This window comes from Bidens hawaiensis, unplaced genomic scaffold (assembly GCF_021521415.1).
Source record: "Bidens hawaiensis isolate Kalapana, Puna unplaced genomic scaffold, B.hawaiensis_p1.1 tig00004282_1, whole genome shotgun sequence".
Taxonomy (NCBI): Eukaryota; Viridiplantae; Streptophyta; class Magnoliopsida; order Asterales; family Asteraceae; genus Bidens; species Bidens hawaiensis.
In genome coordinates, this window is record NW_027491257.1 from 391216 (window position 1) to 418021 (window position 26806).

The following is a 26806-nucleotide window of genomic DNA, read 5'->3' on the forward strand; positions in this document are numbered from 1 at the left end:
AAATCTATTAGAGCATTCGCAATTCATTCTTCACATATTTACGCGAGTGAGTTCTTTATATTGTATGGAGTGGTTGTGAGTGGAAAAGAGAAAAAAAAATGTTAGTATTCATTAGTAAATTTGTTAAGCCACTGTTTATATTTTTTAATGTATTAATATTTCTAAAAGTAGTTGTTAGTGGAGTAAAGAGATAAAATCTTATGATAAAGGTATAAAAATACTGCTTAATTGAAAAGAAGAGAAAACATATAGTTATTTTTTTAGTGTAATTATAGAGATAGAGATGGTTGATAAACTTTGAATGCCCCTAATTCTTAATATGCTCATTATAAAAACAATACAATTAAGGAGTCATTTATTCAAGAAAAAAAAGAGAAAACTTATAGATCATAAAAGCTAACATGCTTTTTGTTTATGAAGTTCATTTTAAAGTATCTGCTAAGAGAATGAGGTAATTATTGCTTAGTGGAGCTTAGATGTCTTGGTTTCACATAATGACACATACAAACATTATACAATCATATGACTACATAAAAATTTGGTCCAAATTCAAAATTAAGAAAAGTGGCACTTAATGGAACAAGAATTAAGAAATCCATTTCTTCAGCCTAATGTTATTGAATCTCCTAATGGGTATAAACTCAGGCGCCAAAGCTTCGTCGGGCCTGGTCTTCCAGGTTCTTGGTAAGATCACTTTCAAACTAAAATTTTTGATGTAGTGTTAAGTTTAATCCAAAAATTTAAGGAGAAAACAATGTGTACCAAAATAGACCAAAGATCCTTTTATATAGGTGGCAAGCGATCACAATGGTTTAAAACAACGCCACTTTTCATGAAAGAGTGAGTCAATTGGCAGTTGAAATACCGGCCATTATTCAATTATATAAGTGAAAAAACTCTTAACAGTAACCAAGTTGTTGTGATCCTCTAATGAGCCATTAATGCACAAGTTGTTGATAACGTGTTGCAATTAATTAGTCGTCACTACTCGCAGTTTCCACTGATAGTTGCTACTGATCCCACTTACTAGCGATGGACCAAAACGTTGTTGATACCGGTTCCCACTAATGGTAATTAACTGTTTATAAAATGTTAGTATTTTAGTGTAATTTGATTAACTGATCAACCAATGCAATAATAATAATCATTAAGCAAGTTAGGGATGTGCAGAGGGCACGCTTATTTTAGTTTGTTATGAAGTTAGAGGCGAAGCCCCTAACGATTGGGTCCGGGGGCATCGCCCCCGGTTAGCATGGTCCTAGGGTAGATAAAACTAGAAAAATATTTCGTTAATAAGTGCTTCATTAAAATTTCATTAGAAAATGAATTTTATGATTATGTCACCGATAATCATAAGTATTTACAAGAAAGCAATATTAATTAATTTAAATTTTAATTTATAACTACGTATGGTTGTTATCTTCAAACCCTAACCGCTAAGGAGATAAACTTGATGTTCGTTTCATTTGGTCGTCCTTTGGTTCACAGTTCTCACAAAATTCATACCAAGTTCTTGATCTTAATTCAGAGTTTTATCCGATTAGAGTATTTAGAGAACCACCAAATAACTTTTAGACAGAATTACAGAAATTGTCCTTTATGTTTGTATCAAATTTCACTCGTTGTCCTTTATCTTCAAAATTGATTTGTTTTGTCCTTTACGTAAAAGATTTGGAGATAAAGGACAACGAATGAAATTTGATACAAAAATAAAGGACAATTTTCGTAATTTTATCTAACTTTTAATTTGAAAGTTATCACATGACACCCTGAAAACACCCATGATCCCCAACATAAAATTTAACTGAACCTTTTCATACATAAGCGTTTTGGGTCAACCAACCGCCTAGGTGTGTAAATTGTCATGCCCCAACCTAAGGCGGAAATGCCGGGACGTGATCCGATTGCTCACAGCTCGAAGATACTATCATAAATAAACGTGACAATATCTAATTAATTATTTTAATTCAAATGTACACACAATAATCAAATACAACAAAACAATTCAAATAAATAAATACAATCGATTAAAATTAAGTTTGCTTTCAATATATCCTATAGTCTTGACTAAATATCCATACTTCAATCTAAGCAACCTGCATATGCGTAGAAAATGGAGTTTGATCAACAACACATGTTGAGTGAGATGATCACCAATTTTGAAACATTAAATATAGTTGAAAATGATAAATGAAAAATGCGCAAACCAATCTATGTGGTAATAATCAATCAAACCTTAACAAACCAAAATCAAGTATATTCGTGTGCCAATGAATCGTGGCCAAGCGAATCGGGCATTGATTACAATGACTAAATTGCCGGTTTACCTTCGCCAAGCGAATCGGGCTTCGGTTACTAAGACGGTCGTATGATCATACTAATGAGAACCCTCTACAAGGGGATATGTTGGACCTCTCCGAAACGTTATCAAGTAAACAATTAAACATGTAGCAACTAGCAAATAGCATTCAACTGATATTCACACAATGATTATTTGCGATTTTATGTATATATATAGATAGAAAATATGAATAAGTACGCATATGTCCCCAAAACGTTTGAAAAATGTAGATAAAAAGGGGAATGATCAAACTCACCTTAAACGGAAGCCAAGTGATTAATAAATTCGACAAACAAACTAATGATTTAAGCAAGTCGTCCAATACACGTCCAACGAGATTAATGATCAAAATCTAAAACTTTGTGATATGAAACTATAAATAAAAACGAACTTAATTCCACTGGAATCAATCCAAACGGATGAGTAGAACTCTAGTTATGTTGATTTTAATGTTTAAACGAGTCGAGTCTGCCCAGAATCTGAACTTCAAGTCGGGAGTCGGGTTTTGGTCAGAACCCTTAAAATTTAATTACGAGATGAAAAGTCTTCTAGACCAAACATTGAATCCGACCAGAAGTATGAGAAAATGAGAAGTCAAAGTTGTTGACTGTTTTACCCTTTATCGGGTTTTAAAGCAATTGACCAGTCAATACCCTTCAATCTCAGAAATTGATTGAAGGTTATTGACTAGGAAATATGTATGAACAATTTTACATTACAACTTACCCGGAAAGTGAAAGGATCAAGAGATATAACGAGTCAAAGATCAACGTATAAGCAAAGTCAAACGTCAAGGCTTGTGTCTTTAACGAATATGCAAAAACAGAAGGGTTTGAGAATGATCAGAGGTAGGTGACGGCTGGAGGAGATGTAGTAGGGTTAGTTAAGGTTTACAGCAGGGAATTATGCTGTGTTTATATAAGAATAGCTAAAACGAACCAAATATGGGCTTTTTGGCCCGTTTAAGCAAGTATATGCTATTTAAGGAAAGAATCTTCGATTTATTCAAAAAGATCTGATCTTGGACAAGGGAAAACGAATTAGGAATGGTATTTTAGTTGTATGATGTTTACTTGGACCTTAATTCACTCTAACATGCCTAAAATAAACGATTTTATACCTTAAACGAACTAGAAAACGAACTAAGGCTTAAACGATCTGTGCAGGTACCCCGTCGCACCGCGCGAACACCTAGGGTGGTCCCGTCGCGCAGTGCCCCGGGCCACAATGGGGAAAGTTTTATTTTTTTGCATTTTTAGTCCCTGTAGTTTGATATTTGGTCCATTATTGAACTTTTTATGTTTTAAATAAGGATTTAGACATTATATAAAGTATGAGGGGTATAAATTGAACATTAGAAACTTAAATATATTATTTTTGTTTAATAATGAAAATCTAAATTATTCCCGGTCGGTTTAAACGTAAACGAAAAATCCGAGATGTTACATAAATGAGCCAAACTGTTTGGAAGCTACTCGAGATCAGCTCACTAAAAGATCGAATCAAGCCGAGCTTAAACAAGCTCGAGCCCATTCTTCACTTATCGAGCTCAAGCTTCATAATTAAAGCTCGAAACAAGCCAAGCTTGAGCCTAGACGAGTTGAGCTCAGCTACTCTCGTCTACTTCCCTATTTATCCGCTTGCCGCATGTACCTGAGTACCCAGAGTAAGGGATGTAAACCCCAAAGCTAGTTCCATTAATGCTCTAAACTCAAATGGTAGATCATCTAAATGTAAACAAACATCATAAAGAATGTATTAACATGAATTAACATATAACTTGTTGATAAAAAAAATTAACTTAAACATTTACCGGCGTGATATTTTTCTTTCTTAAGGCGTTTCCAAGCGTGTAACTCTTGGAAAGGTTTGAAATTTCACGAAATAGAATGTTTATAAAAGAACTAAATGTGAAAAAAAAAGTGCAAGAAATAATAATAGGTTTGAAAAGGCGACTTATTGAAGTCGAAAATCACATAAACCCTTGAGAGGTCGAGGAACGCGGAGTAAGGTGTTGTATGGCGGAAACAAATTAGAACTTATGATGGGTGTGCTCGGGTTACTACAATAGTAGCGAGTTTGAAGTACAAGCATGAGGTAAGGCAGAAGTTGGGAGATAAATTCTTGCTTAACAGGTCATGGGAATAAAGGTACGTATAGTTATGAGACAAAAGTTGATGAGTTGGCTGAACTTAACACTATTTGGGACATTTTGTGATCGCGGTAGCGGAGTGGGGGAATCGTATGTGTCATACAAAGGGTGGGTTTTCGTTTTGCGGTTTGAGTTTCAAGGGAAACGTCGAGGAAAGCAAGAAGACATACGACGAAGCGTGAAGAATTTATGTAACATGGAACACAAATATGAAATTCGTATCAAAAATTAAAAAGAAACTTTTCATAAAAGATTCCTAAAATCAGAAGCGTTCTTTATAAATCATAAAATGAAATCGCATGAAGTAAAATTTGAAATCAAAATTGAAATGCTCATGAGTCAGTATGAGTTTTCGGATTTCAGTAATACCAATCTCGTAAATTTTTGAATAAAATATATCCAATTTTGAAATAAAAACACAGAATTAACACAAACCTAGTATGAGTAATGAAATCGAATTGAAAATCGGGTGTTTATATATCACCATAACTTTTTGAATTTTCAATTAAAATTATAATAAACGAATTATACAAATAAAACGAATTGAAAATCGACAATTCATGCATCACCATGACTTTTCGAATTCTCAATTTAAAACGCACGAGAAAACGAGTATTGAAAAATCGATTATTCATGTACCACCATGACTTTTTGAATTCTCAATTTAAAACACACGAGAAAATGAGTATTGAAAAATCGACTATTCATGTATCACCATGACTTTTCATATTTTCAATTCAAAGTATAAGAAATAATGAATATATTCAAATAAAGAAAACGAATTAAAATTCGACTATTCATGCATTACCATGACCTTTCGAATTATTATTATTATTATTATTATTATTATTATTCAAATTAAAATAATAATTGAATTTATAATTTAAGAAAACGGGTTGAAATTCCACAATTTATATACTAGTATGACTCTTAGAAATTTCAATGAATATAAGCATAGAAAACGAATTGAAACTCGAGCATTCACATATCCCAATGACTTGTCAAAACCACAATATAAACGACTGAGTATTCGGAATCACACGTTGTATGAATCATCATAATTTGTATGTTCCCAATAAAAATAAAAATGTGTAATCAAATGGAACCGAAAGTTAGGTATTCGTGTATCACCACGACTTGACAGACTTTCAGTTAAAACGTATAAATCAAAATGCATAATCAAATCGAACCAAAAGCTAGTTATTCTTGTGTCACCACGACTTGTCAGACTTTTAGTTAAAACACATTGTAAAACATTGAGGGTCGGAGTCACACGTCGCATAAACCACCATGAATTGTGTGACATCCTAAGGAGTGCAACCATATCCTTATCACAGAGAGGACATGGTCTTTAAAAATGAAATATCGGAACACCGAATTTGAAAATTGCTTGAAATTGCTTTTGAGGAAACTTGTTTTAGGCCTAAGCCTTGGACTTGTGTGTGTGTGTACTTGTGTTCATGAGGCGTTAACGAAATCAGCAGTATAATAATCCACTAATAGTAAGTGCGTTTAAACAATCAAGTAAAGGCTCACATAATTTTACCATGCAACCCTAACAAATAAACAAATAAGCTATAGCTACCTAGAACACTACGTCTAATGTCATATCGTATAGCCACGGCTCTGATACCAATCTGTAACACCCGGCTAAAGCGGAAATGCCTGAGTGTGACGTACAGATTGCTCAAACACACGTGACACTATTAGGTGACCATAATAACATTATTTCATTTAAATCTTCATGTAACACAAGTTTATCAAATAATACAAGTTTTAACAAAGAAATAAACAATTGATAAGTTGTTCTTTGAATATCCTATAGGCATGCTATGTGTCTTATAACTTCCATCCTCATTTTTACACTTATAACATATGTATAAAATAAAGTCAGCTACGAACATAGCTGGTAGATTCCCACAGTTTAATATAATACGTAAAAATCATACAATTCATGGACAAATGATAAACGAGCAAGTAAAGTCCTTTCCAGTTGGTATCAACCAATGTACTCGGGTAATCGCGCAAGTAAGGTCCTTTCCAGTTGGTAACAACCAACGTACTCGGATAATGAGGCCCTTTTCCACTCGATACAATGGACCTGAGTGCAAAGGGGAGCGTATGATCATACTTATTGAGGCAACCACTGAGCAAGTCATTCTGAGCAAGTAATCAAGTAACACACAAGTCCATATAGTGAATTATAGTTTGTAATCGAATCATAAATACTTGAAGTTTTGTAGGATACATATGCCACCCTAAAATATGAAAACGTTTAAAAAGGGGTTGTGAGAAACTCACCTCGAAATCGAAGATAACTTGAAATATAAACCGTAAGCATAGTAACGAAACCGAAGCAACTGAAAGTACTTTAAAGAATCAGAAACGATCAGACTTCTCGAACTATAAATAAAATAAATACGAATATTTAAGGACCAAACTAACGGGATTATTAAAGTTAATTGGTGATTTGGTTTTAGGAGTATTGAATTATTTTAATATTTTAAGTTTTAATATTTTAAGGCATTTTTTTTGTTTTATAATATTAATTTTAAGCTTTACGAAATTTAAACGATTTTATTACTATTAAAACTAATACGAGAAATATTTGTTGAACGTGGATTTTAATGGTAAATATATTTCAAAGAATATTTATATTAACGAAATAATGTTAAAAAATTTAAACACTAACGAATTATAAAGCTATATCTAACGGTTTAATGAATTGATTTAAAGTGACGGAATTATAAACTAATTTTAACGAAATATGTTATATAATATTATTCACAAATAATTTATTATTAATATGAGAATTATAATTAACGGTCAAATTTTATCTTCAAACAGCTATTTTTGAGTTTATAATTTTTAACGAAAAGGAAATATAAAGTGAACGGAATGGAAATAAATATAATATGATATTAACGGAAATCACGAATTTAGAGACTACGAAGAAGTTGTGTTTTAGGAAAACAAATAAAAATATAATTTATAATTGATTTGTTTAACTTAAAAAAATATTTTATAAGATTTTTGATGATTTTTATTAATTTAATTTGGTTTAATATTAAAAGAATAATGCTAAAAAAAAATGACACATTAAAGTGCTATGACCCAGGTTGGTTCTAAACATAAGGCTTAACTAATGAACCAAGTTAGTTTGTTGGTTTAAACATAGAAACAGACATATTTATATAATTTCGAAAGTTCATCTTCTTCACCATTCAAACCCTAGGTTCAACACTCTTAATCCATTCAATGTTTGTTTAATTGGTGTTAGGGGTTTTGATTGTTGGCCAAATACTAACAAAAACCATATAAATAATACCTGGATTGGACTTGTTTTGACGAAGAACACCACTTCGTCGGAGCCGAACTTTGGAAGATCATTTGGGGATTAAAGAGTGTATATCAGTGAGATTTAAGGTGATGAGTGAGTTTAGCTTAAGGTTTGGGTTTTATTTATGGCTTTTACGTTTAATGGTTGTTAATTGCTTTAGCCCGAAATTCCGGCGAAGATTACGGACACAATTGGCGTTAAAATACAATTAATTACTAACGATTAATATTGAAAGTTAAAGTCGTTGGGCTAATTTAACGGGTCAAAGAGACGAAGATTGAGGGGTTTGGAGATCGCCGGAGCCGTCGCCGGCGATGGTGGCTCCGATGGCCGGAAAATCGTGGAAGGGGTAGGGGCTGGGAAAGATACTATAATTATTTTAAATAAATTTACACTTTCAGTCCTTCACCTTTATAGTTATATTAAAGCAAAAGTTTAAATATAAATTACCATTTAAACCTTCTACTTTGAAAAGTATATAATGAATGAAAAAAAAGTTAATATATTCGGATATTATAACTTGTACATTTTGCGAATTCGATTAATTTAATAACACTTTGAAAAAAAGCGTTAATCCCGGAATTCCGTTAGTTGATCAAAATGAAAAAAGAAAACGAACAATAAATGTAAATTCTAGTAAATATTATTTTATTGATGAACAATGAACAAAGCTATATTGAAACGACAAAACGGGCCGGTTTAACGAATACAGATGCAAGTTTCAAATAACCATTAACAAATGTTATATGAATTGAAACTTTAGAATTTAATAATATATATTTATATGTATATATATTTATAAACAAAAACGAAAAATTTGAAATGAGTCTGGTTTTCGGGTTTGAAAAGTAACGAATGTTATAGGAATACTCATTGGGTTTTGGGAATCCGTCTCGTTTTCATATGTATCTTTTTAGTGACGATGGCACATAAGTGTGTGGGCGGAGGAAATTTGACAACCGCTTCTTGTTTTGAACAAGATACACTAGCTCTTATCAAGTTCAAACAGTGCCTCGAAGATGACAATGGAATATTGTCATCATGGGGGGTTGACAATGACTGTTGTAGCTGGGAAAGAGTCGGTTGTGACGATGCCACTGGACGGGTTATCAGCCTTCATCTTAGAAATAAGCCCATGGAATATGTCTTGTACGCCGACTTCGGCTGGCTTGATGAAGACATCGTTATGATTGAGGATCACTGCTTAGTCGGTGATGAGGTGAATTCTTGTTTGGCAGAGTTGGTAAATCTAAAACATCTAGACTTGAGTGGGAATAATTTTCAAGGAAGCCGAATTCCAAAGTTCATTGGATCCTTAAAACAACTAAGGTATCTCAATCTCTCTGGTGCGGGTTTCAGTGGTAATATTCCCCATCAAATTGGAAATCTTTCCAATTTGAAGGTTCTTGATCTTAGCTCATTACCAAATTACTCACCAGGCGGATATTCAAACCAATTGATGGCATATGATATGGCATGGATTTCTGGCCTTTTGAAACTCGAGCATCTTGACTTGCGTGGCGTGGATCTTAGTAAATCACAAAGCCTTGACAACTTACTTTACATGATTTGTTCCTTGTCGAAGCTTATTTTGTCCGGGTGTAGACTTTCTGCGACTCATTTTGGTTCTCATAATCTTAATTCTAGTAGAGAAGTTGCCACCATCAAACACCTGAATCTCACTGGAAATGATTTCCGAGGTAAACTTCCTGGCTTATTTCTAAACATGACATCGCCAACGTTCCTTGATCTCTCACGGAATGATCTTAGTAGGGCATGGAGCTTCGGAAAATTGCTAAACTTGATACCTACTGTATCAGAGTTGTATTTGTCAGGTTGTAATCTCCAAAAGATCAATCTTTCTCCCCAAGATCTTAATTTCAGTACACATTCTAACATCCAACATTTGGATCTTAGTTATAACAATATTGAAGGCATATTTCCAGCTTTTTAACAAACATGAGTTCTCTATTTTCTCTTGACCTATCATTGAACGAGTTAAATTCATCAATTCCTGTCATGCCTAACCTTCTAGAGTTTGATATTTCTCTAAATAAATTTAGGCGCATTGAGGATGTTGGAATCTGGAGACAGTGTCACCTCAAAGAATTATTTGTTTTAAGCAATATTCTTGAAGGAGAGATGATTGGCCCGTCAACTAACTAAATGCGATCAAAATGCATTGGAGATTTTGTATTTAGATTCCAATGCATTAAACAGTTTAATTCCAGAATCCTTGGGGAGATTGACCAATTTAAGATGCATAGATCTGTCATTCAATGAACTCACAGGTCCCATTCCTAAAGCTCTTGTTAAATTAAGATCCTTGCAGCTATTATATCTATCTCAAAACCACTTGAATGGCCCAATTCCAGAATCATTGGGAAGATTAACAGCTTTAAGGGAAATATTTCTGAAATCAAACTGGTTTACAGGTTCGCTCCCAATATCTCTAGGAAAACTCACTTCATTAAGAGTGTTTTCAGTATCTTCAAATTTGTTAAATGGGACCATTCCAAGTTCACTTGGACAACTCAGCAAACTCTATTTTCTTGACATCTCCAATAACTCTTTACAAGGAGTGATTTCGGCAGACCATTTTGCTAACCTCTCGATGCTAAAGTACTTGATGGCAAATAATAATAGTAAATTGCTTTTCAATATTTCACGCGAGTGGATACCACCATTCCAACTCAAAGTAGTTTGACTTCTTTCTTGCAAGATTGAAGACGGTTTTCCACAATGGTTCCAAAATCAAAGGAAACTTGAGGAGTTAGTATTATCCAATGCTAGCATTTTTGGACCTCTTCCCACATGGTTGCACCTCCTGCCCATTTTACGTGTTTTAGATCTCTCTCACAACAAACTCACTGGTCCTCTAACCAGCCTTCCTTCTGAAATTGAGGTTGGATATAAATATGGAAGCAGATTAACTTTGCAAAATAATCTTTTCAGTGGGATGATTCCAAAGTGTTTGTGCACAATGAAAAATTTACAACTTCTTGATCTTACCGAAAATAGGCTGTCTGGAAATTTCCCAAGTGTCTATGGAATATGTCACTGCGAACGATGGTGCTTAGTTCTAATAGACTATCTGGTGTCATACCGAGTCCTTTAGGTTACTCATCCATAGAGTGGTTACAATTAAATGACAATAACTTCAATGGAGAGCTTCCTCAAGATTTTGGGTTTTTCCAAGAATTGGTAGTCTTGGATTTGGGTGAGAACAAAATCTCCGGAGACATACCCGAATGGATTGGAGACAATATTACAAGATTGTCTGCTTTAAGGTTGCACAAAAATAATTTCACAGGATGTATTCCTCACTCTTTGTGCAAAGCTCAAGGGCTTCAAATTTTAGATATCGCTGACAACAACTTTACAGGATCCATCCCTCATTGTTTTGGAGAGTTGGATGGCATGAAGTTGTCGAGAGGCTACTCTTATATTACGATATCTAGCTATGGAAGCGTATTGCAAGTTCTCAAAGGTGTTGCACTTGGCTATACAAAAACCTTAGATTTAGTCAGAAGCATGGATCTTTCAAACAATAAACTTGTTGGAGAAATACCTGAAGCTCTGACGACACTTGATGCATTGGTGGGTCTCAATTTGTCTTATAATCAATTAAGCGGGGGCATTCCAAAAAACATTGGGAAAATGGAGTCTTTATTTTCTCTTGATTTGTCGGAAAATAAGTTGACCTGCGTGATTCCTCCCAGCACGGCAGCTTTGCATTTCTTGAGTTTCTTGAATTTGTCACACAACAACTTGTCTGGACAAATTCCAACTGGAAATCAATTGCAAACGCTTAATGATGCATCGATATATACCGGCAATACATATCTTTGTGGTGCACCACGGCCAAAGCCTTGCTCCCTTCATGAAAAGCCACCAACCACAACAAGAAAGAACATATACAAAAATGGTAATAAGCCAAAGAAGGTATTGTTTTACTTGGACATAATGAGTGGTTTTGCAACAGGTTTTTGGGGTATTATTGGAGTGTTTCTGTTCAAAAAGCAATGGAGACATAAGCTTATCATGCTTTGTGAAGTAACCATGGACAAGATATACGTTGCCGTCGTGGTAAGTTTTGAAGATGAAAAGAGGATGGGAGGCTGCTTAGATCCATGGTCAGAATCAATATAATTGTGAAGTATCTACTTCTCTTTTTCAATGCAATGCTTCTATTCTAGTGTGCTTTTTTATACTACTGTTGTAAGGACTTTATGTATGTTGAATAACAACTACTCTACTTTATTTAGGGCTTAATGTGAAACCTAATATTTCCAGAAATTCATCATCATCATCATCGTACTCAGTATATCCCACCAATAGCAATGCTATGGTAGGGTCTGAGGAGGGTAAGATGTAGACAGCCTTACCTCTATCCCATAGGGATAGAGAGGCTGCTTCCGGTGAGACCCCCGGCTCGATAGTAGTTTTGAATCAAGCCTTGGACATAAGACACATAACACTCAATCATCGGGACACCGGCTGATTGGTTCATGTGCCCTTGTCTTTCGGCTATCAACGCCACCACATGATGCCTGATTAACCTTCCGCCACTTTTAACGTTATTTTCACGTGATTAGTAAAATAACGTCAAAATTAGTGCAATTTTACTTTTGCCCACCCAAGGGTTCACACATATATACATTATATGTGCGCACCGCAAGCAGGGCGTAATATTTCCAGAAATTAAGGAAGAATATTGTTCTAACATGCAGGGCTGTCTCCGAGGATTTAAATACCTTGGTTGAGACGAAATAAAAAGGCCCATAGCCTTAACGAGTAACGAAATATATAAGCTAATTTTTTTAAGTGAGGCTTAATGTTATAACAATAAACATAGAAAAATATATTATTAAAATCAAATACTGTAATAACTTATAACGATTAACCAATGATTCGTGAAACTCTTCTAACATTGGGAAAAAAAATAGTTTGGTCCTTGGTGGCTAGCTTAGTCAACCGTGGAGGAGCCTGGTGGTTAACAACGAACCAACAGGGGGTCGGTAGGGTTGGTCATTGTTTAGTATTCGCAAAGAAGGAAGGAATCAAAGAGAAATTTCAATCGACCGCTATTTCTTTTATTTTGCATCGGGTTTTTATTTATTATTTTTTTAGTTTTTAGTTTTAGTTTGGGTCAAATAATTTAAACTTGATTAAATGGACTACGGATAAAAAAGAATTTTAGGCCCAATAATTATAAGATGGTAAAGAGCAATTCATATTTTATAAGTTTTATATTTTTAACTGTATATATAAAAAATACAGATACAAAAAATTTTGCCCCTAAATATTGCGTGCCCCGACTGACGGTCCGACCGGCGCTACCCTCCAGCCGGCCATGTTAACATGACTAGGGGTGTTCACGTTATGATTCGATTAGGTTTGACACTAGACCAGGCAAAATGGGTAGGTCAGTCAGGCGGTCAGGTGTCATGCCAAGTCAGAACGAGCCGATTAAAAAAGGGTTCGTTTGGCTGCGGCCAAAATGTTTTGGGTTCAAAATGGTCTTATGTAAAAGTTGGTTGTTTTTGACATGATCAAACTAACCTCAAGGCCGGGCTAGATCGGATAAGCGTTGAAGATGATCAGTGTTCAACATATGGAAACTGGAAACACATTACAATGTTTGAAAATCAATTAGCAGCCCCCTTACACTTGTATACATGACTTTTTATATAAATTGTCTACTCTTCTCTTTGTTTTCATATTATGTACAAGGAAACCCTTTATAATATAGAATAATAAATTTCAAAGGCTATATTACTTTTCTACATCTTCTAAACACAATTTACATGACATATAGAAACCAGAAACACTAATTGTCTAATTCAAGATCATCAACAACATTAACGGCCATATCGATAACCATCTCAACATACAGACAAGTGGCACTTGTCAACAAACATTACGAGCGTTCAATCTGCAGCCTCCTTGAAAGAATTAGCAGCCTTTTAAACAAATACGGACCATAAAATGACTCCCCTTTTAAATATGTCTCATCTAGTTATGGTATGTTAATGGCATCACTAGCTCTAATTATAGTATGTTTTCTCAGTTTGTGCTATATAATGCACTTGGTATTGAAATTTATATGAAGCTCTATGATGGATTTTAATTGCTAAAATCACGTAAAGTAAGTTCTCGAGAACATAAGATTGTTGTATACGTTGATGACTTGATCAATCTGGAACCCAGATATTCCCTTCACTTATTTTTATACGCTAAGTTTTCTTAATAAGCTTTTTAGCAAGACAATATAACTAACTCGGAAGCATCAAGAGGAAATAATACACCATCCATATTTCACTGGAGCTATACTAGGTTTATGTGGCAAAGTTCTTAAAGAAACGACTTCTGCAATCAAATTAAGACGATAACTAAGGTAAGTGTCATAAATAAAGATGACATCGAGACGGGTAATGATAATCTCGGTCCCCTACTCTATTGTAAACGTGTGTCCCTCTCGTCGAGTGTGAGTGTGTGTCAGTAATTACCCACCGAATATTTTGTATAATCGCCAATTTGTTAAAAATTACCCGTTGGAATTACCAAATACATTTCTAACTAATTTAATAGATTATTAAAATTATTAGATTATACTCGAGGACAAAAGAAATTCAAAATAAAAGGGAAACGTATGCAAATATGATTCGGGTAACAAGTATATATGTTTTACATAATCAAACTAGGTATTTATATTTTGGGTATTCGGGCCAGTATCCCCAAATTCCATGCCCTAAAATATTTTTAAATTTTAACAAATCCCGCATCCGTCTCATATATAATTACCCGTCCCACATGCTCATGTTTCGTGTATACTTGTCACGATCTTTAATATGTTTTTAATATATTTAAGGTGTATTGGTTTTTATTAATCACTAACTCTCATATTTTGGTCGCTACCAATCCCAACATATGAATTGGCTAATAACGGTCCCACATTTTGTCATATTTGGTCCCAAGTGTCCATGAGTAACAAAATTCTAACGCTGTTACTTGCAGGTCGTCGGAAAACTCACATTTTTTTCCGAAAAACTCAACATTTTCGTCCCAAACATCTTTGTAACTTTGTTTGGACCTTTAGGAACCCTTTTCAGTAAAAGCTCCAATTATTGAGGTCACCAGAACCCTAAAAATATCGTCGGAATCGGTTGGTTGTGAGTCAATTGGTGGTGGTGACGATGTTCAAGTTGAGTTTCACAACAAAAAATGTGACTTTTTCGACGACCTGCAACTAACAATGTTAGAATTCTGTTAATCCTGAACGTCATAAACAAATAGTTATAGCTAAAATTAATATTAAAGATATATTTTTCAACATGTTTACGTTTAGGGCTGTAAACGAACCGAACGAACACGAACAAGGCCTTGTTCATGTTCGTTCGTTAAGAAAATAATGTGTTCTCGAACGGTTCACGAACACGTACCGAACGAGATTTTATGTTCGTGTTCGTTTATTAACGAAATTAATGGGTTCACGAACACAAACGAACACAAATAAAATCGGCTGACCTAGAGATTGAGACCGATGTATTCATCAATATGAATAATGAAAGCCTGTAAACGAATCGAATGAACATGAACAAGGGCATGTTCATGTTCGTTCATTTAACTATAAAAGAACACAGACACTTAATCAAACAAATATTTATGTTCATGTTCGTTTATTTAAAATCTAAACGAACATAACTGAACAAAGATAAACGAGCAGCATGAACAAATGTAAATGAACACAAATATAAACGAACTTAAATGAAAACACTTAAAATGAATACAACTTAACAAATATAAAACCTTTAAGCAGATGGCTTATCCATATAATATTTAATTATTTTCTATTAGTACATAAACAAACATAAATAAACAGACATAAACGAACGTTTATGAACATAAATGAACGAACGGGACATGTGTTCATGTTCGTTCGTTTATTTTAACGAACACAAATTTTTGTTCATGTTCGTTCGTTTATTAAATAAACGAACATAAACGAACTTCCCGTCAAACGGTTCACTAAAGTTCACTTAACTTTTAGTTTACAGGCCTATTTACGTTTCCATCACAGAACATAATAATAATCTGGTTTCCAATCTCCACGGAATTCATCACCCACAAAATATTATTATTTTTATTATTCATCTTCTTCACTTAATCGTTTGTACTGAAGGTATGATATGTTTAAGATCATAGATTACTATTTATTGCTGAATTGGGTTACGATTGTATGCTTGCATCGTTATCTGTTCTAACCATACAATTAGGGTTTATTCAGATAATCGAAATTGGGTTTTATTATCATTTTAAGAATGTAATTATGGGCATACGGGTAGGCCCGTAAACAAACCGAGAACTGTTCCTGAACCGTTCGGCGGGAAGTTCGTTTATGTTCGTTTACATATTAATAGAAAATAATTAGATATTATTTTGTATTTTACAATTTATATTATCACCCAAATATGTTTTATGTGTGCGTTTCTGTTCATTTATGTTTGTTTAGTTATGTTCGTGAGCTGTTTGTTTAGATTTTAAATGAACGGACATAACCGAACACGAACATGTTCATTTTTTAAACGAATGAGCATTGTTCGTTTTCGTTTAAGGTTAAATGGACTAACACAAGCATGCCCTTGTTTGTGTTAGTTTGGTTCGTTTACAGACCTACATAGATAGGGGTCTTATGGTAGGGAGAAAAGTGGTAAACGGGTCGTTTTGTAGTCATATGGTCGTATGATCGGGCAAAAAAGGTCATACGGGTCGTATGAGGATCAATTCTACAGCTTGTGAGTTTTTGACTGACCAAGAAATAACTGATGTGACCACTTATGACTTTTTTGCCGTGTCGTACGACCCATATGGTCTTATGAGCGGTATGGTTGGGCGAAAACTGGTCAAACGGGCCATTTTGAATTTTTGATAGTTGCACGGATCGTTTGATATGCATACGGCTCGTATGGTTTTTTAATTGACAAAGAAATGATTAAAGTGGCCATTGACAAAGCCCATACGGGCTATATGGCCTTTCTCACCGTATCATACGGCCCATATGACATCACACGGCCTGTATGGTAGGCGAAAAAGGTCATGCAGCCGGCAGCCCGTGATGTGACAGACAAGCTGGTGTGCAGTCAGCAAGTTGACAGGACCCCGCATGATTTGCTATGTTCTTGTGTTGGATGGCATGTTCATACTCTCTTAATCTACGCTCATCATAAGTACGGTACAACTAAGGGGTCAAACGCGTGTTTTTCTTGATATGACCTATATTTCATAACAAACTCCGACAAATTCAGAAGCTTTAAGCATAGCAAACTCATGCTCATCATTAGTTTCTAAAAGCTTTAACCATTTATTTGGTCAACCTAACATATTTTTTGTTTATGAAACTCATTTTCTACTTAGGGTATACCGTATACGCTAAGATCATGAGGTAAATCGGTAATCACCCTTTACTGAAGCTTAGATGCCTTGGTTTGGTTTCACACTGATGCAGACATCATACATTCTTATAACCGCATAAAAATCTGGTCGAGTTTCAAAATCAAGAAAAGTAGCACCTAATGGAACAAGAATCAAGAAGTCCATTTCTTCACCCTAATTATACTGAGCCTGCTAACGGGTATAGCTCAAGATTCAACCTTGATAAACGCGGGCACCAAAACTTCATCGGGCCCGGTTTTCCAGGTTTAAAGAAACGAGGCCATGCGCTTGGAAACCGTTCTTGGATCAAAATCGAGCAAAATGGGAACTCTAAAGTTGTGGAGTTAGATAAGGCTACTGTAATGCGACATTGTTCTTTACCCGCTCGAGATCTTCGGCTTTTGGATCCGCTTTTTATATATCCGTCCACAATATTAGGTCGTGAGAAGGCGATTGTAGTTAGTCTTGAACAGATTAGATGTATAATCACAGCTGATGAGGTTTTTCTTATGAATTCATTGGATGGATCGGTTGTTCAGTACAAATCCGAATTGTGCAAGCGCCTTCAGAAAGAGAAATATAACTCAGGTATATATTAAAGTTAAGTTTTTTTATTAACACGTTATATTTTAATTCATGTTAATATGCTTTTTATGATGTTTGCTTTATGTCTAGATGATCTACCATTTGAGTTTAGAGCGTTGGAATTAGCTTTGGAGTTTGCATGCCTCACTCTAGATACTCAGGTAAATATATGAAGTCTAGTATGATTAAAAAGTTATATTTTTTAGGCATATATCAACCTCAAGTTACCTTTTTTTATGATAAAAATATATATATTTTTTATTTAATTAATAGGTTAAAGAATTAGAAATGGAAATTCATCCTGTTCTTGATGAACTTGCAAAATCTATTAGCACTCTCAATCTTGAACGTGTTCGTAGATTCAAAGGTCACCTTCTAGCATTGACTCAACGGGTGCAAAAGGTACAAGTAATATTGATTAATTATTTATTACAAAACTTATAATAATTATCATTTATATTTTTTTAGGTTTGTGATGAAATAGAGCATTTAATGAACGACGATGGTGATATGGCTGAGATGTACTTAACCGAGAAGAAACAAAGGAACTCGTGTAACGATTTATACGATCAAGTACAAGGAAATAATAATATTATTATTGAGCCTGGAGTGGGATTAGGATCAAAATCCGCTCCCGTGTCTCCTGTGGGGTCCACAAGCGATACGCATAAACTGCAGAGGGCGTTTAGTAATGTGAGTGCACACAAACATGGAAGCTTGTTGAATTCATCCGTGACTGCTGAAACTGAAAATATAGATCAACTTGAGATGTTGTTGGAAGCCTACTTTGTTGGAATTGATAACACTCTAAACAAGTTGCTTTCGGTAAGACGTTAAACAAATAAACTCGCTGATTTGAGATACAAAATGTTCGGTTTTTACGGTTTGTCATTTTAGCGGTTCGGTCCGGTTTGGATCTGTGTTTCTTCAGTCCCCATTTTTCTTTTCTTAAATAGAGAAAGGGCATTTTGGTCATTTTCTTTAAACTTAACAGAAAAATTAACTTCCATCCACTCCAACGACCATTTGTGTTACGGTTGAGTAAACAGTAGGGACTATACGTGTAAATTTAGAAAAGTGTGTGCTATACGTCCAGCAATATGCGCAAACCACATGGACTATCCGGTTTTTGTGGTTTGTCAGCTTAACGATTTTGATCCCGTTTGAAACTTAAAACCGGTCATGTAAACCGATTAGTTCCATTGCATATTAGTCCCTATTTTTCCTTTTTTTAAGAGAAAGGACATTTTGGTCATTTTCTTCAAACTTCACAGAAATTTTAAACTCCATCCACTCCAAGGACCAGTAGGGACTATAATGTGTAATTTTAGAAAAGTGGGGACTATACGTGCAATATGGGCAAACCACAGGACCATCCGTGCAATTAACTTAACTTTTATAATTTATATATCTTTTCATTTTTTGGTGAACACATAATTTTGTATATGCATTATAATCACAAACTAATGAGATTCTCATTTACAGCTCAAGGAGTATATTGATGACACCGAAGATCTCATCAACATCAAACTTGTAAGCAACATGTGTTTTTTTTTTTTTGTAATTGTTTAAGCATTTTACTAATGATTTTGTATGATATTTGGTAACAAGGGTAATGTCCAGAACAAGCTGATAAAGTTTGAGCTGCTGTTGACAGCGGCTACATTTTTGGCAACTGTGTTTGCAGTTGTGACGGCTGTATTTGGAATGAACTTTGAAGATGAAGTATTCAATGTGCCAACCAGGTTCAATTGGGTGGTGTCTATCAGTGCAGTGTTATGTGGTGTTTTGTATATTTGTTTCTTGCTTTATTTTAAACATAAGAAAGTGTTTCCTCTTTAGATTTCATCATAATAAGAAGTTGCAGTTGGTATATGTATTGGTTTAGCATTGCTTCATCTATACAATTAGTATCTTTTACTATGTGCATTGTGGTTTTATGGTTTGTGGATTATGTTATGTGGTTTAAGAGGTTGGAGAATCAGGCTTGGTTTGACCGTTTTGACCCTAGGGAACTGGTTCTGGTTTCTTGATACGGGCTTTGAGTTCTGACTTGATAACTTCGTGAAGAAGTAACTTTTAATTCGGGTCCCCTGCAGTGGCGAAACTTGGACGAGTTTGTCGCGGGGAGGGGGGGGGGCTTAAATTTTAAGTCGAAAACAGGTAAATTTACACTACGTAAAAATATTTGTCTAAAGATATTTTCATGGAAAGAATCTCAAATTGATTTTAAAAAGTTGAGGTATATCACACAATTGTTAATCTTTTTGCTTACTATGACTATGAGAAAACCAAGTTGACATTAAACTACATGTTCTACACATTGATACTTTTGTTCAATTATTAATGCATCCTTACAAATGATAATCACATTAAACTACATGTTCTACACACCAAATACTTTACATAACCATTTCACAAACCACAATAATCTTCAAGAGGCAAGGGTTGTGCTCGAGCAACTATCGACTGTGCACGCTAAAATGTCTCTATAATCCCGAGAAACTGTGAACGAGTCGTAAACTTTCCCATCCCGGCTCTTTTTGTACTCGAACAATAGTGTAGAATGATCAAATGCAGTGACTTTTACGAACCCGTGATCATAGTCTCTGTAAATGCTCCAAGTGGTTTTTAACGGTGCAAACGGTGTGAGTGAGGCCCCGGCGCCTCCAGCCACCACATGTATCGTGCCATTTAAGCCGCCTTTGTAATGGTTCTTCTCATCACTCATGCAAATATTCTGAATCATTTAATCACAAGCAGTATATATTAGTTATGATAATATTATGACATTTATACTTTTATAGGGCTGTTTCAAAAGCTCGTGGCTCGCTTGAAAATAATGTTGTTTGCAAACAAGTTGAGCTAAGCCAGGGTTGGCTCGGCTCAGGGCTCGGTCGATTGTCCCGTTTAAATTAAACCTCAAATTTAAATACATACAATAATAACAGTAATAGTAATAATAAAATATTAAAATATTAAAAAAAAATAATACAGAAAATATTTTGTCTGCCTCTTGATCTTTAAAATATTAAAAAAAAAACAATAGTAATACATATAATGTTATAAATTCTCTAGTTTATTTATGTTGTATTATGTGTGTGCCAAAAAAATATTTTTTTTGTCTTTATACATCAATATTAGTAAAAAAAAGTTTGGCTTGAGCTCGAGTTTTTAACTTGTTAATATAAACGAGCCGACAATTGATGAGCCGAGATTAAGCTAGACTTTTCAGCTCGTTAGAATAAACAAGGCGAGCCAAGCTGGTTAGGTTAAGTTCCGGCTTGAGCCCGCACCCAACCTGACTCTGCTTGGCTCAACTCAAGCTTTTTACGAGCCGAGCTCGAGCTTAACTTTTCAACTCGTTAATAAACGATCCGACAGTGGGCCGGATCAAGCTTTTTACGAGCCAAGCTCGACTTCTTAGCTCATTAAAATAAATAAGCCAGGCCAACTCGTTTAAGTTCGAGCTCGGCTCGTTTACAGCGCTAGACACTGGTTTGACCCGTTTGACATACCTCATAAACGGGACATGTCCTTTCATAATTGTGTTCATGACCATAAACAGCTATATCAACTTTATATTTTTGCCAAAGCTTTTGAAGGCCATCTCTACCCATTGGTTCTCCAAATGAACCTTCAACTGCATAATTCAAAGAAGAAGAATATCCCAATACGCGATGTGCGATAAAAATTAGCCACGGTTGCTTTCGTCTATCAACCGATGCAAAACATTGTTTGATGAAATTGTACTGCTCGGTTCCTTCTCTCCAATCATGCTCTGAGTCAGCAATGCAGAACCTAAACATGCCATAATCTGTAGAATACCTGAAATAAATAAAGTCAAAGTCAAAGTCAACGTTGAAAAAAATTTGTCTTTATAAAATCATACCAGAATTTATCTTTATTAACAGCGGGAACTTGAAACATGGTTTGAGCCACAACACCACATTCTCCACCTGAATCGTTGTTCTCGTAAAAAGAACCTGAATCGGGCCAGTCACGTTCATGGTTACCACTACAAAGTAAAGATTATTAATTAATTCTTCAAGAATCAAGATCAACACTTTATACATAAACCCTTTTAAAGTAAGATGTAAAGTTCGAGTCTTGAGGTCAACCTTGCAAAAAAGTCAATACCTTGCAGTCATATAAGGCACGGTTGAGGCGATTGGTTCTATCTGAGAAGTAAACTGATCCCATTGTGAAAGATAACCATTTGCATAACATATATCTCCAATATGGAAAACTATATCATAGTTTTCCAGGTCATCAATGAGTTGCTTTGTAGTGTTTAGGGACCCGGGTTGGAAATTATTGTATTCGTTAGAGCCATCCGCCTCATCCTGCATTTTGTTCACATTATTATAGAAAATGAATATAAACCAATGTTTGAATAATAATAATAATAATAATAATAATACCTTTCCCATATCACCGAAAATTATAACACGTTGTACAGAGTCTTGGCCCGGATATGGAGAAGATTTGAACTTGTACATTCGGCTCCAGATGATTGTACCGTTCAATAATTTGTGCCCGAGCTTGTATGTATACCTACATAAACATGATAAAAAATTTTACAAGATTTTAGAGGTGGCAAATTTGACCCATTAACTTATAATAGGGTTTGACTTGGTGAGTGGGTCAAACGGGCCAAAAGTCAACCAAAGTCTGTTTTTGATGCAATGGTATAACACTATAACCGTATAGCATACACTTGATTGGGCCATAAGTCTTTCAAGAAGCTAGTATGAATGAAACCAGGATCACGCCAACCCAAGGTTCTTGCAGGTGCACCTGCACACACAAACACATATTTACATAACAATAAAGATTTGTAATAAATGATTGTTTTACATTAAAGATTTGTAAGCACGATCTTGTTCTTAAACTTTATGAGACTTATAAATTATGTTTCTGAAAATATAATGATTTTTTTACACACCGCACATGCTATGACGGTCAAAAGTCAAAGTTCCAGCAGACGAACACCTCTGATCTCCATCAATTTTACCCCATTCGACGAACGGTTCTGCTTCATTGATTCCATATCCACTTGTCCATGTTACAGTCATCTGAAAATTATAAGTGTATGCAGATACTAATGATAAAAAAATGTGAATGATGAAAAATGTGAAACGCACTTCATCCCACGTCTTTCCTTGAGCTAACCGAGGGTAAACTGGTGCATTCGGGTTTTCAAAAGCAACTGTATTTGAAACTGCCACCAGCTTTGGCTGTCAACATATAGTTAGAAACTTATAATACTGTAAAATCAAATTAACACTAAAAGAAAATTTATAAAAAAGAGTAAAAATCTAGAAGTTACAGTTGATAATCCTCCTGTGAACAATGCAAAGGAGAAGTCGGATCTTTGGTTGATCAACTGAAGCTTTAACGATGCTTCTCCTATAACCTTGTAATTCGGGTTGGTGTAATTTGCATACTGAAACTGCAAAATAAGTTGCATAATCAGTCAAGAATTGTAAAAACTCAAACTTTTAATAAAAATGTCACAAATCCAATAAAACAAACCTTAATAGGTGCGGAGCACAAATATGGAGGGCTAAATCTTGAATTTTCAGGAAGGCAGGTAGAATCACTGAAAATAATAATAATAATAATATAAAATAAAATGGAGAATGAAGGAAAGTGAGTGAAACAAATGGCATAAAAATCTTTTAGTTTCAAAAAGTGTAGAAAACATATAAATGATCATTATATGAACCTGAAATTGGCAGGAGAGAATACTCCAATCCAATCATCAATAGATGGGTTCGGATTACTAATATGTACAGTCACCAATTCCGAATTTTGGTCCTAGAAAAACAACAGAAGCTGCATAAGTTTTCAATATTTATAGATTAGTGTTAAAGAACACCACCGGCATACGATCCATACACCACTGACAAGTCATGCGGACCACATGACTTTTTGCCAAATCATGCGGGCCGTATGACACTATATGGCACATATGATATGGCGAAAATATTATATGGCCTCATATAACTTAACTTGAACTGACTGATGTGACAGTGTGGTGTTGTGTCAAAACTCATACGGGCTGTATGATGTAAGAGTTTGCTTTATACAGCCTATATGATGTGACAAACATGGCATGTATGTGGTTTGCAAAAGTCATACTGGTGTGTAGATTTCGGGTGGTGTATGTATAGCATCACCTCGGGTGTAAACGAGCCAAGCCTCTAGTGAGCTACTAGAGATCAGCTTGCTAAAAGCTTGTCTCGAGCCGAACTAAACAATCTCAAGAATAGCTCTAGCCTGAGCTGACATGAGCCGAGCTTCACTTATCGATCTTGAGCTGATACGCGAGCCTAAACAAGCCCGATAATTATACAACCTTTATCTAATATATTAAATATATTATTATATACAAAATTATGATAAATAACTAAATAATGCATATTATGTTTGATATAAAAAATTGTAACTAAAATATACATAAAAAATATTTATAAATGCGTATAACTTAATTAATAAACGAGTCGAGCCCGAGCCAGTCTCGAGCTAGAGAAACTACTCACGAGCCGTGCTTGAGCTTTAAAAATAAAGCTCGAGCTAAGTTAAAAAAGCCAATTCAATCTCGGGCTCGGCTCAACTTGGCTCATTTACACCCCTAGCACCACCCTCTATCTATCATCTAACAACTTTTAACCGCAGACATGTCACAATAATAATCAAAATTCAAACATAGCCCACACTGTCCTCCAAAAAAGTAAGAAACATATCAAAATTCAGAGGTCAATGGCACTTTTCAACACCAAAACTTATATAAAAAACTAAAATGTTAGTTACTTAAGTAAATATCATGTATGTCATACTTTTGATCCTAGAATCTCAGGAGAAACTTTCACATATGCAGCATCATTTAAAGCAAATGTCACTTGATGTATGCCAATTTTTGCAAAAGGATGATCTCCATGTGATGTCACCTCTTGTAAGCTTATCAGAACCAAAAATCTTACTAGCAAAGTGAACCATAGAACTTGAATCATCCCACCCTGTATTTGAAATCAAATCAGAAATATGCTTATTAGCAATTATCTAAATAAGCCATCGGTTACGCGTCCGACACCGGTTAATGCATCAGGCGTACTGATACGCGTCCGGTATCCAGCGCTCATTATGCATACTTCGCTGGTTACGCGTATGATGCCGATTAATAGGGGTGTGCATGAAACCGAAAAAAAAACCGAGCTGAAACTGAAAAACAGGAAAAAAAAACGAAACAAAAATCGACGGTCTGGTTTTCTGTTTCTTTAAAAACTGAACTTACGGTTCGGTTTTGGTTCTGCATGTAAAAAATATCGAACAAAACCGAGCCGAATTTATAGATTTTTTATTTTTTTCCTTTTTAAGTAATTTATAAGAATTTAATAAATATGTAACTAAAAAATCTTTTAGCCCAAATGTATAATAACCAATTAGTTAATAATTAACAAAATGATTTAGCCCTAAATTTATTATTTCGGGCCAATTTTTTTTTTTTGTACCAACATTTTCAAGCTCAATTGGCAAAACCAAAAAAAAACAGAAACCGAACCGAACCTAAACAGAAAAAAAAAAAAAAAGAAAAACCGAAACCGAACAGAACAACTTTCAAAAATTCAAAAACCGAAGTTACAGGTTTGGTTCGGTTTTGGCCCAAAACCGCCCCAAACAGAACCGTGCACACCCCTACCAGTTAACCTATAAGACATCGGTTACGCGTCCGATGCCGCTGAAATTAGCTTATAAAATAGTAATCAAACTAAAAAACAGTTGAAATTTATTAATTTAATAGCTGATGCAAAGAAACCCTAGCAAGATTACTAACCAATTACTTGCATAGATTAGGTAAAAGATTGATAAAAATTACTTGAATGATGGGCTGAATAGTGAACACTTAAATTAGGTAAAAGATTGATAAAAATACAAACTTGAAGTGTGTATTCAAGAATATGATGTTAAAAACAAAGATTACCATCATAGCAGCACAAAAGTCAAAACACCCTTGTGTATGATATATTGATATGAATGTTATTGATTTAGTAGTATTATTGCAGTATATTAATTCATTTTCTGTAGGTGTCACATAAAAGAATTATGAGTATATGCCTTTATTATGCTTCTTTCTGATAGCAAATTTGACATAACAAGAATTAGTTTGTATCTTGTGCTTTATACTGGTTGGTTAAAAAATAAAAAACTTAAAAAATAATTATATTTATATATATAAAAATCGGATTTTGGTGCAGCAAACATTTTTGGAATATTTTATTTGAATTCTTTTATTGTTTAGCTTTTTTTTTTATTTGTTTTTGTTTTTGTTTTTGAGTAAAGTGCGGTTTTAGTCCAGTAGTTTTAAATCTGAGATTTTCGTCTATGTGGTTTCATTTCACTTGGAATTAAACCCGACCCCGCTAACCCCGTTAAGTATGGTCGTTAAACCCATCAACGTGCCCCTCACGTGAGGGGGCAATTTTGTCCTTTTTTCCCTAAATACACCTCAGCCCCTCACGTGAAGGGGCTTACGCATTAGGGTTGGGGTTTATTTTGGGAGGAAAAGAACAAAACTGCCCCTCACGTGAAGGGCACGCCGATGGATTTCACGATCAGACTTAACGGGGTTGGTGGGGTCGGGTTTAACTGCAAGTGAAATGAAACCATAGGAACGAAAATCGCAGATTTAAAACTGTTGGACTAAACTGTAGATTCGGACAAACCACAGCAACGAAAACCGCAGTTTACTCTTTGCTTTTTGTTAATTTTAAATATGTTTATTTTAAGAATCTATTTTTTTTGTTTAGTTTCACTATCATACTGATAACGGTCAAGTTCGCGTCGTCTAGGCGCCACAACATCCATGTTTTACTAATTTTTGTTATATCTTTTTTGTTTTAAATATGATCATTTTATGAATTTATTTTTAGGTTTAGTTCTAGTATGT

General features: G+C 34.7%; 2 protein-coding genes and 1 pseudogene across 2 annotated transcripts; 2 read left to right on the top strand and 1 right to left on the bottom strand.

The window, feature by feature from the left end:
• The first annotated feature begins 574 nt into the window (after window positions 1-574).
• LOC143626042 (receptor-like protein EIX2) lies at window positions 575-11962 on the top strand (annotated as a pseudogene).
• A 5365-nt stretch (window positions 11963-17327) lies between these two features.
• On the top strand, window positions 17328-19759 carry LOC143625989 (magnesium transporter MRS2-5-like). The gene is made up of 6 exons (XM_077096193.1): window positions 17328-17856; window positions 17944-18014; window positions 18127-18255; window positions 18322-18678; window positions 19339-19386; window positions 19465-19759. The coding sequence occupies exons 1-6, from the start codon at window positions 17409-17411 to the stop codon at window positions 19693-19695; spliced, it is 1284 nt and encodes a 427-aa protein (XP_076952308.1). The 5' UTR covers window positions 17328-17408; the 3' UTR covers window positions 19696-19759.
• A 510-nt stretch (window positions 19760-20269) lies between these two features.
• LOC143626099 (putative inactive purple acid phosphatase 1) lies at window positions 20270-24917 on the bottom strand. Its single transcript, XM_077096264.1, has 12 exons — window positions 24699-24917; window positions 23585-23676; window positions 23392-23458; window positions 23186-23308; window positions 23001-23093; window positions 22802-22931; window positions 22572-22653; window positions 22278-22410; window positions 21994-22199; window positions 21746-21871; window positions 21372-21681; window positions 20270-20593 (listed from the first exon to the last, which is right to left on the bottom strand). The coding sequence occupies exons 1-12, from the start codon at window positions 24870-24872 to the stop codon at window positions 20288-20290; spliced, it is 1842 nt and encodes a 613-aa protein (XP_076952379.1). The 5' UTR covers window positions 24873-24917; the 3' UTR covers window positions 20270-20287.
• Window positions 24918-26806: the final 1889 nt, after the last annotated feature.

Bases quoted from the DNA above. Each gene is read 5' to 3' on its own strand.
- LOC143625989 (XM_077096193.1), top strand. From the start codon at position 17,409: ATGGAACAAGAATCAAGAAGTCCATTTCTTCACCCTAATTATACTGAG. The intron at 18,015-18,126 runs GTAAATATATGA...TTTAATTAATAG, and splicing joins GCCTCACTCTAGATACTCAG to GTTAAAGAATTAGAAATGGA. The intron at 18,256-18,321 runs GTACAAGTAATA...ATATTTTTTTAG, and splicing joins TGACTCAACGGGTGCAAAAG to GTTTGTGATGAAATAGAGCA.
- LOC143626099 (XM_077096264.1), bottom strand. From the start codon at position 24,872: ATGATTCAAGTTCTATGGTTCACTTTGCTAGTAAGATTTTTGGTTCTG. The intron at 22,654-22,801 runs GTGTGTAAAAAA...TTGTGTGTGCAG, and splicing joins TGACCGTCATAGCATGTGCG to GTGCACCTGCAAGAACCTTG. The intron at 22,411-22,571 runs GTATGCTATACG...ATGTTTATGTAG, and splicing joins GACTTATGGCCCAATCAAGT to GTATACATACAAGCTCGGGC.